At 34.9% G+C, this 10,960-nt stretch overlaps 1 protein-coding gene across 1 annotated transcript; it reads right to left on the minus strand.

The window, feature by feature from the left end:
- Positions 1-1,742: 1,742 nt before the first annotated feature.
- LOC138337219 (RNA polymerase II C-terminal domain phosphatase-like 4) lies at positions 1,743-10,235 on the minus strand. Its single transcript, XM_069286887.1, has 10 exons — positions 10,028-10,235; positions 9,802-9,876; positions 8,675-8,892; positions 8,322-8,407; positions 7,938-8,053; positions 7,455-7,635; positions 3,855-4,144; positions 3,302-3,490; positions 2,926-2,964; positions 1,743-2,328 (listed from the first exon to the last, which is right to left on the minus strand). The coding sequence occupies exons 2-10, from the start codon at positions 9,802-9,804 to the stop codon at positions 2,029-2,031; spliced, it is 1,422 nt and encodes a 473-aa protein (XP_069142988.1). The 5' UTR covers positions 9,805-9,876; positions 10,028-10,235; the 3' UTR covers positions 1,743-2,028.
- Positions 10,236-10,960: the final 725 nt, after the last annotated feature.

Raw genomic sequence — 10,960 nt, forward strand, 5'->3', positions numbered from 1 at the left:
GATATATCTTCTATAATCGGCAAATCTGATTAAATAAGTTAAAAAATTATCTACCAAAATAAAAAAAAGATAAAGAATAAGGAGAAAATTACATTTAAACACATATAATCATTTTTGACAAAACATAAATAATTCAAAAAGAAATAATATAATAGAAACATTACTTCTTAAGGACCTAAAAAATAAAGAATAATCACTATATAGCTCAAAATCCATTAATCTCCATCTCTTAATGTTTTCATTTCATCCTTTATATAAGAGTCAAAAAAAAATAATAACAAATAAATTATTAGTCCTAAAATGAATATCAAAGTTAACAAATTAAAATATTACATCTCATAAAGGATAAGAAAAAATTACATTTAATCATAAATTCTGCTACATAATCATTTTGGACAAATAATCAATATATATAACTCAAAATCCATTAATCTTCATTGCTTGATGTTATCATTTCATCCTATATACAAGAGTCAAGAAAAATAATAACAAATAAATTATTAGTCATAAAATAAATCTCAAAGATAACAAAACAAAATAATTTATCTAGAAGAAATAAAAATATGATGACATATTAGCCTTACTTGCTAATTAAAAGTAATATATGAAATAATATTTAAAAAAACAATGCACCTCAAAGCTTACAAATATTGTAACATTCCTTCCACTAATTCTCTACCCAAAGATGACTACAAATAACACACAATTTTAGTGTAATTTTATAGTGTTAATATTAACCTTTCACATTAAATAATTAGAAGTTATGAATATGAAAGGTTTAAGAGGTTATGAATATGAAAGGTTTGAAGGTTATGAATATTATTAATACTAATTTAAGAATATAATTTATATAATTAAAGAGGTATAAATTTATAAAAAAAAATAATTAAAAAATATCAAGTAAAAGAAGAAAAATAAGAAAAAATAAATGGAGGTCATAGAGAGGTGCCACATCACCTCCTCTATGATCCTCATTTATATTTATATATAGATTTTAAACTGATAAATAATGTTGCCCTAAAACATACTTTTAGTGACGACTTTTATAAGTATTAGGGCGCCTAATATTGCATGCTACAGTGACTAATGTATTTTAGTGGCGAATATTACAGGCATTAGGGCCGACTATATTGCCATTAAAACATATTTTTAGCGACTAATTTTGCGACTAAAAGTACTTTTAGTGGCGAATATTATAGGCCTATCATCAATTTTTTAATAATTTTAATTTCTTGTGAGATTACAACTTAAGCTTAACTAGAATGCTTTTTTCCTATTTTTTCTTTTTAACAACTTTATCCTTGTGATTATCTTACGTCTATCCAATCTTTTAGTAAAACAATTGGATATTTTCTTTTATTGTAGTTAATGTCAAGGTGATATTCTACTTTGAGTTGTATCTTTTTCTCTTCTCTTTCGAGAGATAAATACAAAGTTACTACACTCAATCAACATTCTGAACTGGTCTCAATACTGACAGTTCGGTGTATGTTACATAGAGAAAAGAAAGGAAAAGAAGTAGCTTCGCAAAAAGAGAGCTAAGATACTAGTAGTATAGGTTGTTGAACCAAGATACAAGTGCTATAGATCGTTTGGAGGCTAAAAGGTTGCCACGAGTAAATAAGTTAATCCTTCACAACCACCATTCCTAACGTCTCAAAAAGATAAATAGGCTATGAGGAGGTAAGGTTAACTCCTTCATAGTCCAAACTCATTAAGGTGGAGATGGCTAGAACCAATCATAAGTGCAAATCGCGCAATTCCTTTCAAGTTTAATTATCTGAAAGTCACGCACTGTAATATAACTAGCAAAATCAGTATCCAGAATGCCACACAATCACATGAATTTGGTTGACGTCTAGACAAAATTCAAGAGATCTGTGAAAACGACTATAGCCAGAGTTTGGTTTGATTCCCTCGGGCGCGAACTATTTTTCCTCATCGGATAGTTTCTGTTGGTGAATGAAACCTGTAAGCATTCTACTAGAATTTACAATTAAGTTACCCAAAATCTAGGTTAGCAAATAGTTATGAACTGACTGGGAAGTTCTCTTCAGGAGGCTTTCGCCACAAGTAGTTAGCAGCTTCAATCCATCTTGGATGGACCAAAAACTTCTTCTCCCGCACTGCCTGACGTGACTTTTCAGTCTTGTCATTCATGGAGACCACATGTGTCACCGATTCATCAACTTCTGTGGAGAATGTAGCTCCTAATTTCTCAGCCAATTTCCAGTAGTAGTGGTTTTCTGGTTGGCATTGTATGGGAATTACACCAGTGAAGACGATTTTACAGCCCTTCAGTATTTCCTTCCGAACAGTTTTCAGCACCTGTAATAATGACCGATAAATATATTCTTAATCTATATAAAGCAAAGCTGCACTCTCTTTGACAAGGATCAAAATCTATTCAATTACAGGTATATCAATGAGAAGTGATCATTGCACTTGAAGATAATATTTTCTATTATCTCAAAAATTATTGACATTCTAAACAACGGGACCAGCATAATAATGGTTTCCGGGAATCATTACGTTATGCATTAAGTTATCGATCATCAACAACAGCAACATACCTAATGAAATCCCAAAAGTGACATATCTGGAAGGTGTTGTTGTACGCAACCTTACCGCTACCTTGTGAGGGTACGGAGGTTGTTTCCAAATTAAGTAATTCAAGAAAGTACAAGACAAAAATTATTGTACTCATGGACAAAAGTTGATCACTCTTTTCATGGGTGAGCAAATACATTAGGTCAGAGTCACTTTCACAGACAGAATACTGTGTCTTATCGCAACTCTTCTAAATTTCATTTAATCAACTCTGTGAATACTACAAGTGACAGATATTAGACAAAATTTGGAAAAGAATGATTCAGAAGAGTGTTTTGAGAATCGATAAATTAAACTGTTTGTCGAGAATTTTACCTGCCTAACATCCCGCTCCATAATATTGTCCCCACGTTCCTGAAAGAAACAGCATTAAAGAGAATTAGGAAACCCTAACAATGTAAGACAAATACAATTAAACATAACAAAATTTGCAAGTATAACCACCTCCGCTAACACAAGCAATAGTGAAGTCATATTGTATCTAGAAGTGGGTCCAAAAGTGTAGATGCAATTAACTTGTGTAAATATGAACTTTTTCTAGCAGAAAAGTCACAGTCAAATGCAGTATCCTTTCTTAAAATATTGAGAAACTACAGAATTATGTGGGTGTCCTTTGAATTAAATTGTATACCATATTGAGGCACCTCAAATAGAGACTATGAAATTAATTTGGGAAGAATAGCCTACATACCGGGTCGAAGAATAGTCTGTGGATCCTTTGCAGTACTTCTAGGATAGAGGCAAGCGCTCCCTCAGCTTCATTTTCATCACTTTTCTGTTCAGAAAGTGATTTACATTTCAAACCGAATTGTCGACAACTTGAGGTAAAGAAATGATATCTGTCCATCAGTATAAGATTTTCCCTGTGCTTCCCCCATACCTGAAACAGTACATAGAAAGGTTCAATTCCATCAAAACAACTCATCTCATCTATCTAACTACGAACATGAGTGCATGACACAAACACTGAGAAAGTGCCTTAAATAACAATAAGGTTCAGAAAAATTCCATGCAGAAGATGAGTTAAACTCCAACACAAATCTGAACTGTCAGAATAGCAAACATGGAAAATCAAAAACTGTCATGGAATGCTGGTAGGAACTTAAATCTAATCAGACTAAATTTCCCTCCCTTTGTACTAATAATAAGCGTTCGGTAGGATAGCATTCTCTTTGCCACTAAATAAATTCTCTCATTCTCGTCGGAGAGATCATATAGTCCTAAAGAAATGTTCACATACTTACCACTTCAGTATCATCAAGGATCAGAACAGCACTTTCTTGGCCCAAAACGACATCGAGACCCTTTTGATGTCTCCGAGTGGAGTCTGATTGAGCAATCACTCTAGAATGGAAGTAGATACCTCCAGGGTCAAGTAACTTTGCCATTTCCAACGCATAAGGACGTTCGCCCATTGTATAAATGTACATCTCGAACAAACTACTGGCTTCTTTCAGGAAGGTGTGGACAAATGGCCTCAGCTTTGTCATCATGTGTATCCAGTCCAATTTGAAAAGGTTGCTTCTTAAAGCATCTGTAGATAGCAATTTGGGAAAAAATCATAAAACACTGCACAACAAAGACCTGCAAAATAACTATCACAGACAAACAACAAGACTTTAAAGCAAAAGAAATCCTAACCATATCTGAGGTCTAATAAAGTAGCATTAATAGAAGAAAAATAACTTGAATGCACTTAACAACAAAGATGACCAGAAAGAATTATTAAAGTGAAGAGCTTACAAAGCTGTAGAGTAAAAAGGCCAGATTATCAAACAGTATAATTTAGATTGCCCAGATGTCAGAAGTTCAACTAAAGGGCACATATCTTGCAATCGCCGCATGATATAGGCATTTTACTTTCTAACAAAGAGTGCCTTCTAAACATTCTTAACCTAGTCCAGGCATCCACAATTCCACATCATTACAAGACGAGTAAACATTAACTCAATAGAAACATATCCTACTATACAAAGAACATTGTTCAGCAAACTTTGACTCAAAAAAAGACATTAGAACAAAGGCAAAAGAAAATTAAGGTTCAGATGTTGCCACTTCCTTCGACAAATAGACTTAAACCCATAGCCAACGGCAACCATGTGAACATCCTCCCCTACACAGTAGACCCTTCACCTCAACCATAGATATCAACGACATGAGCTAATTTCTCATGGTCATCTTTCAGGGGGGTAAACCCAAGAGCGCTGAAGCAGCCATTAAAAACATATTAATCTTTCTAATAGTAACCCACTAAAGGGGACATTAATTAATCAAATCTGCTCGGGCATTATTCGAATGAATTAAAGAATAATGTAGCAATGGTGACACATACTTGCTATCAGACTTGGATCCCCTTCAAACCCTGGAGATCAAATTAAGGGGATAAGAGGCTAGTAGCTGATAGAGTAGGTGAAAGAAATCAGTGCATAATGATTAGAGGGACAACTAAACTAACTCCAATCATCAACGACAGTCTTATTCTTCATTTACTATTACAATCTAGTTTACGTTACCTCGTATATTTTCTATGGATTCCTTCCCTATCTAATTCATTAACTTAGTAGTCGCGTAACATATACCACAATATCCCATTCAAACATCGAAGAGATCCTAGTACTTCACTTCACCACTTCCAATTGCTCTCCTGTACCAATATCTCCAACAGATTTCAAGCCACGGCAAAGAGCCCTAGGCAGTACATATAACTTGTTGGACAGCATTTTTCTTCAAAGATACAAGGTCAATGTATTAAAACAATAAACGAGAGGAGAGATTTAGATATGACAAACAGATTGAGCTAAACAAAGAAGAAAGGTCTAAGAAGGCTAAGAGTAAGGCCCCAGCCACATCATTCAGACCATGAGGATGCTTGCATACTTTATCTTTATCTATCATACTTTATATTTTTAATTTAAGGAGCAATAAAGATGACCTCTTTTATTGGAAAAAGGACGATAAAGATAAAACTATGTTATATTTGATCCGATCTTCTATAAATATGACTCATGTACTAATTTACTGTTTGATAGGCATGAGCAATGATTGTGAGTTGATTAGGCATTAATATCCCTCCCTCTTTTCCGGTTTTACACCTCTCTATCCCCCTCACATTCTCACTTCTTTATTTCTCTCCAAAAACCAACATAAGTGCAAGTGGGGAACACCTAATTCTTGCGCCCTCTCCAATCTCCTCCTCCCGCAACACTAGTTGAACATTAACCTTTTAACCTTGTGTGGCATCAACTTAACAGATCCCAAACAATCTCAAAATTCTCACCATAACCTCGAAGTAACCCCATGATAAAGGAGAAGTCACCTACACCTTCACCTGTTCTTACACAACGGTACCAACCAACATAAATGACTGTCTACTTACTCTTATTCTTCTCTCTATTTCTGTCTTAATCTATCTCTATTATCTCTTATTCCTCTCTTTCTCATTTTTTTCATTCTTTCTCCAGCCTTTTCACCCTTCTTCCCATTAAGGTGCTACATCAATTTAGTAGGCAACTCAAATTCTGATTCTCTAAGATAACATTAAGCATTTTGTTGACCAATAATTACTAAAACGTTTATCCACTGTTCACAAGTATCTTCCTCATGGAAGGATCAACAATGACCAACTGCAATTAGAACTCCAATTTTTCTGGAAATTACATAAATAGTCTCACATATTAGAGCTGAATTTTCTCCACCAGAGAAAAATGCCATAGATCCTTTTAAGGAAATCCTTTTTTTAATAACTATGTTGTTCGATCAGCTTGCGCACACCTCAACTAATTCCACGGTGGACCTACTACCTCCCAAGTCCTTTTTGGGAAAATACAAGTTGCCTCCCAATCTTGTTCAATAAAATCCATTGACACACCTCAACTTGTGGGCAACCTCTTACCCCCATAATTTTGGTTCAAAGAGGAAATAATATCCCTTAACTGACTATTTTACCCGTGTAAAATGCATGAAAATCTCAAAACACACAAAAATATAAAAGAAAATTACAATTAAGACCTACAAAAACTTGACAAGTGGAAAGTAAGGTCCACTTTTTATTGTCTTTAGTTTCGACTCAAAAAAGAAAGAACAAACACAAAAGAACATTAAGGTCCAGATGTTGCCACTTCCAACTTCCTTCGACAAACAGACTTAAACCCATGGCCAACGCCATCCATTTAAACTTACACAGTAGACCCTTCCCTAAACCAAATAGATCTTCAATCATATATATAAACCACATGACCTAATTTCTTCATTGGCCTTCCTTTTTTTTAAAATCACATCTGCTCTGGCATTATTCAAATGAATCAAAGAATAATGTAGTAACAGTGATGCATACTTGCTATCAAACTCGGATCCCCTTCAAACCCTGGAAATCTAATTAAGGGAATAAGAGGCAAGTAGTAGATTGAGTAGGTGACATAAATCAGTGCAGTAATGATTAGAGGGACAACTAAAGTTTAAACTAACCCGATGAGACAGTCTTATTCTTCATGTACTATTCCTAACTATCTTGTTTATGTTTCCTCATATATCTTTTATAGGATCCTTCCCTATCTAATTCATTAACTTATCGCGTAACATATATCACAATATCCCATTCGTACATCGAAGAGATCCTAGTACTTCACCTCACCACAGGCAATTGCTCCACCTTCCAATATCTCCAGAAGATCTCAAGCCACGGCGAAGAGCCCCAGGCAGTACATAGAACTTGTTGGGCGGCATTTCCTTATTCTGGCTTCTCTAGCTTCCATGTGCAAGTAAAACAGATTTTCACCATTTTCAGGAGCAAGATATAAGCCCCAAAATATAAAGCCAACAGCATATAACCAGTAAGAGTAGCATACCAGGCAGTACTTCTCGTTGGTCCTTCAAATATGATTCCTCTGCAGAAATATCTGCAAGTCTAGTTGAGTTCAAAAGTGTGTGGTCTAAATCTAGAACCAAGATCAGCTTTTTGTGCCGTAGTAAATTCTTCAGGTCCTTGTCACGTAATCTAGCAACTTCATCATCTGCAAGCCTCAAATTCTGCAAAATTATGGATAGAATCCAGTGAATAGGTGTACAAAGTTTAATAGATATAGCTGTTCCCAGCACGTCATATAGTTCCTCCCGGTTCCTCTCAACCTATGTTGCTTAGCCTCTCCAAAAATGTTGCCGCCCATGTCTGATCATCCCAAAAAGCACTACTTCTCGAGGGTCTGACAGGCATTGGCGGCATTTTGGAAGAGTCCGAGGCATAGCTCTCAACATTTCCCCACCCAACCACCAGAAAAGAATATATGTATATACAAGTGTATTTTAGTGAATACTGAATCATGGAGAATAACCTTGTGTATGTATCCAAAAGCAACACCAGATTCATCTTCCACCTTCTGCCCACACCGTATACACATCCCTCCCATGACACCGGGATGAGTGCATACATCCAGCGCCAAAGATGCTCCTGCACATGGGGCCATGTCAGATTTATCATACATATCCAGACAAGTACTTAAAGATGTAAAAGAGGGAGGGGAGCAGGAAGTGCATCGATGAGACTGTAAAGGAAACAGTCAAAGAACCCATAAACACTATTGTATGGTGTTATCATATCTCTATAACAACACCTAAACATCGGTCTTGATAAAATGCTTTTAAAACTTTTCTTTTTACAAGGACATAAAATGCTTAACAACTTGACAGAAGATTGAATCACTGTTCTACAGCCTCACCTGAAGTTTCTGCTGATTCTCCACGAGACACTAAACTCTGTGGATCAACTGCAGCTTCAATCAACTCAATTTTACGCTTCTTTGACCTGTGATATCAGTATGCGATCAATGAGGAAATGGAGCGGGTAGTGTAAACAGAAACATTCAATTGCAATGTTAAACTTCAAAAAGTAAGTAGTAAATTTGGCTATAGAAGAATTTTCCAAATTCAGAAGAACTAACGATAGTTGGTGACAATTAGTACAACCCGTCTTTAATTCCTTCCTTCTATCTGCACTCTTTTGCATTTCTAACTCAAAATATTAGTTTAGATGAACTAACAAATCCAGCATTCATAGAGAATCTTATAATACCTTCTCGAATCTATGTTGCCATCATCACCATCACCAGTGTCGTTGTCTTCATCTTTCCCTTTCTCATCTTCCAACTCTACCTCTACCTCTGCTTCTCCATTTTCTACTTCGTCTAGCTCAGGTGATACATCAGAAGCAGAGTCCAACTCTGCATCGAGAAATGCTGCAAAATCATCGCTGCTTGATGAGTGGACGGGAGAATCTGCCATCAGACTCATCTGGCATGTCAACCATGAATTATGTTAGTATTATGCTAATACATCATAAGATACACTAACAGCTACTTTACTACTAGTTCAAAAAACACAAACAATAACCAACAAGTCAATTTGACCAAATATTCTATAACTAAGTAACTAACTCAATCTGAAAATTTTACTATAGATATGAATGGCCAATCATATATCTATGTGTAAAGATTTCATAGTGAAAAAATTAGTAAACCTAAGCACCACTATATGTTTTGATTTCAGACAGTTAATAAGAGTGTGATCCGCTGCTACTATGGCAACGAGGTGGGTTTAATTTTGTGTGGGTTTGGGTTCAGTAACTTCGAAGCAGGTGTGGGGCGTGCACAAATTTAAAATTCACCATTTTCAAATTCACTATTAACAAACTAGTGGGGATAGAGCCCAACATAAAAAAAACTTAAATTATTTTGTTATACATGGTAGATAAATCAGCAGGCGACAATATGCGTATAAAAAGTATTGATCAGCAACAACAAAGAGAAGGCTAAAACACAAAAGCTGTGGGATATGACTAATCTACCAATAGGGATATAACATAAATTGTATTCATCACACAATACGGGAGAGCACCTAAAAGTGTCAATCAGCAATACTAAGCAAATTTCGCAAATTAATACCATTTTCCCCAAGCATATGCTGCAATAAGATACTAAAGGAAACACAAAGATACACCAGATCAATAATCTTGACTTTTGAGATAGATACTTTTCCACCCTTTAAATCCCCCAGTGTTCTGAAAATCCACTCAAACAAAAGCTACCAATAATTTTTTTAATAGAATGAGTTTCTCGTCAATTAAAAGATTCAGTTACTATTTAGTAAAGCTAAAAGTGTTAATCTAATTAGTAAAACTCCAGATTAATTAGAAGAACTTACCATATAGTAGGCGTAAGAGATCAAATGGACTCTGTTGTTGCTGATTGATGCAATAGCTTTCTAACAGAACAATAACTATACACAACAACAACAACTCAAATCAACAAATTTTCTTCGACTTATTGATGCAGTAATGCTATTAGAAACATCCTAATCGAAGAATCGATCAAATTTCAGCAAAATCCACTGGGAAAAAGAAAAAAAAAAAAAAGGATAACGCATTAACCTGAAGCAAACTCGAAGCTAATCAGTTGAAGAAGCTTCAGCTTCCAAATCTCGGTGTGCTCAAAACCCTAAATTTTGTATCGGAGCAAGATGAATTACAATGGCAGTTGCCCTTTTTTTTTTTTGCGTCTGCTTTCCAGTATGCAGTTACCCACATTTTTATTTTTTTCATCTCTTCAAGATCCAATGGGTATTTTGAATAACCTTTCGGGCTTTATGTGGCCCAATTTTTTAATTTAGATTTAAAGTCAATTTTAATAGATTACATTTCGAAAGAAAATAAACTTATACTATTTGATTATTCATTATAGTTATAGTTTGTTATAATTATCATTCGCGACTAATATTATATATTAATTACGTTGATTGACTTCGAGTTTGTATAATTAGTCACGTTTGTATATTTATAATTCGCTAGATTATATAAATACATATGTAAAATATACAATTATTTAACATATATATATATATATATATATATATATATATATATATATATATATACAATTCACCTCTCTCCCGCTCTCTCACTCGCCTCTCTCCTCCTCTCCCAATTTCACTTGTCTTATGTATATGAATAATATACAATTATATACATACAAAATTCACCTCTCTGACCCCCTCGCTCGCCTCTCTCCTCCCTCTCCCAATCTCGATCATCTCTATCCTCCCTCTCCCAATCTTGATCGTATCTCTTATCTCTCTCCCAATCTCGCTTTCCATATATACAAATACATATGTATAATATATAATTATCTAACTGATATACATATTCAATTTACCTTTCTCCCACTCTTTCCCTCTCTCTCTCTCTCTCCTCTCTCCTCTCTCTCCCAGTCTTGCTCGCCACTCTCCTCTCTCTATCTCTCGTTCTTGCTCGCCTCTCTCCTCCATAGAACACGTAGCTACGAATTGTAATTATCAAATTATAGTT

This window comes from Solanum lycopersicum, chromosome 7, assembly GCF_036512215.1.
Source record: "Solanum lycopersicum chromosome 7, SLM_r2.1".
NCBI classification, from domain to species: domain Eukaryota; kingdom Viridiplantae; phylum Streptophyta; class Magnoliopsida; order Solanales; family Solanaceae; genus Solanum; species Solanum lycopersicum.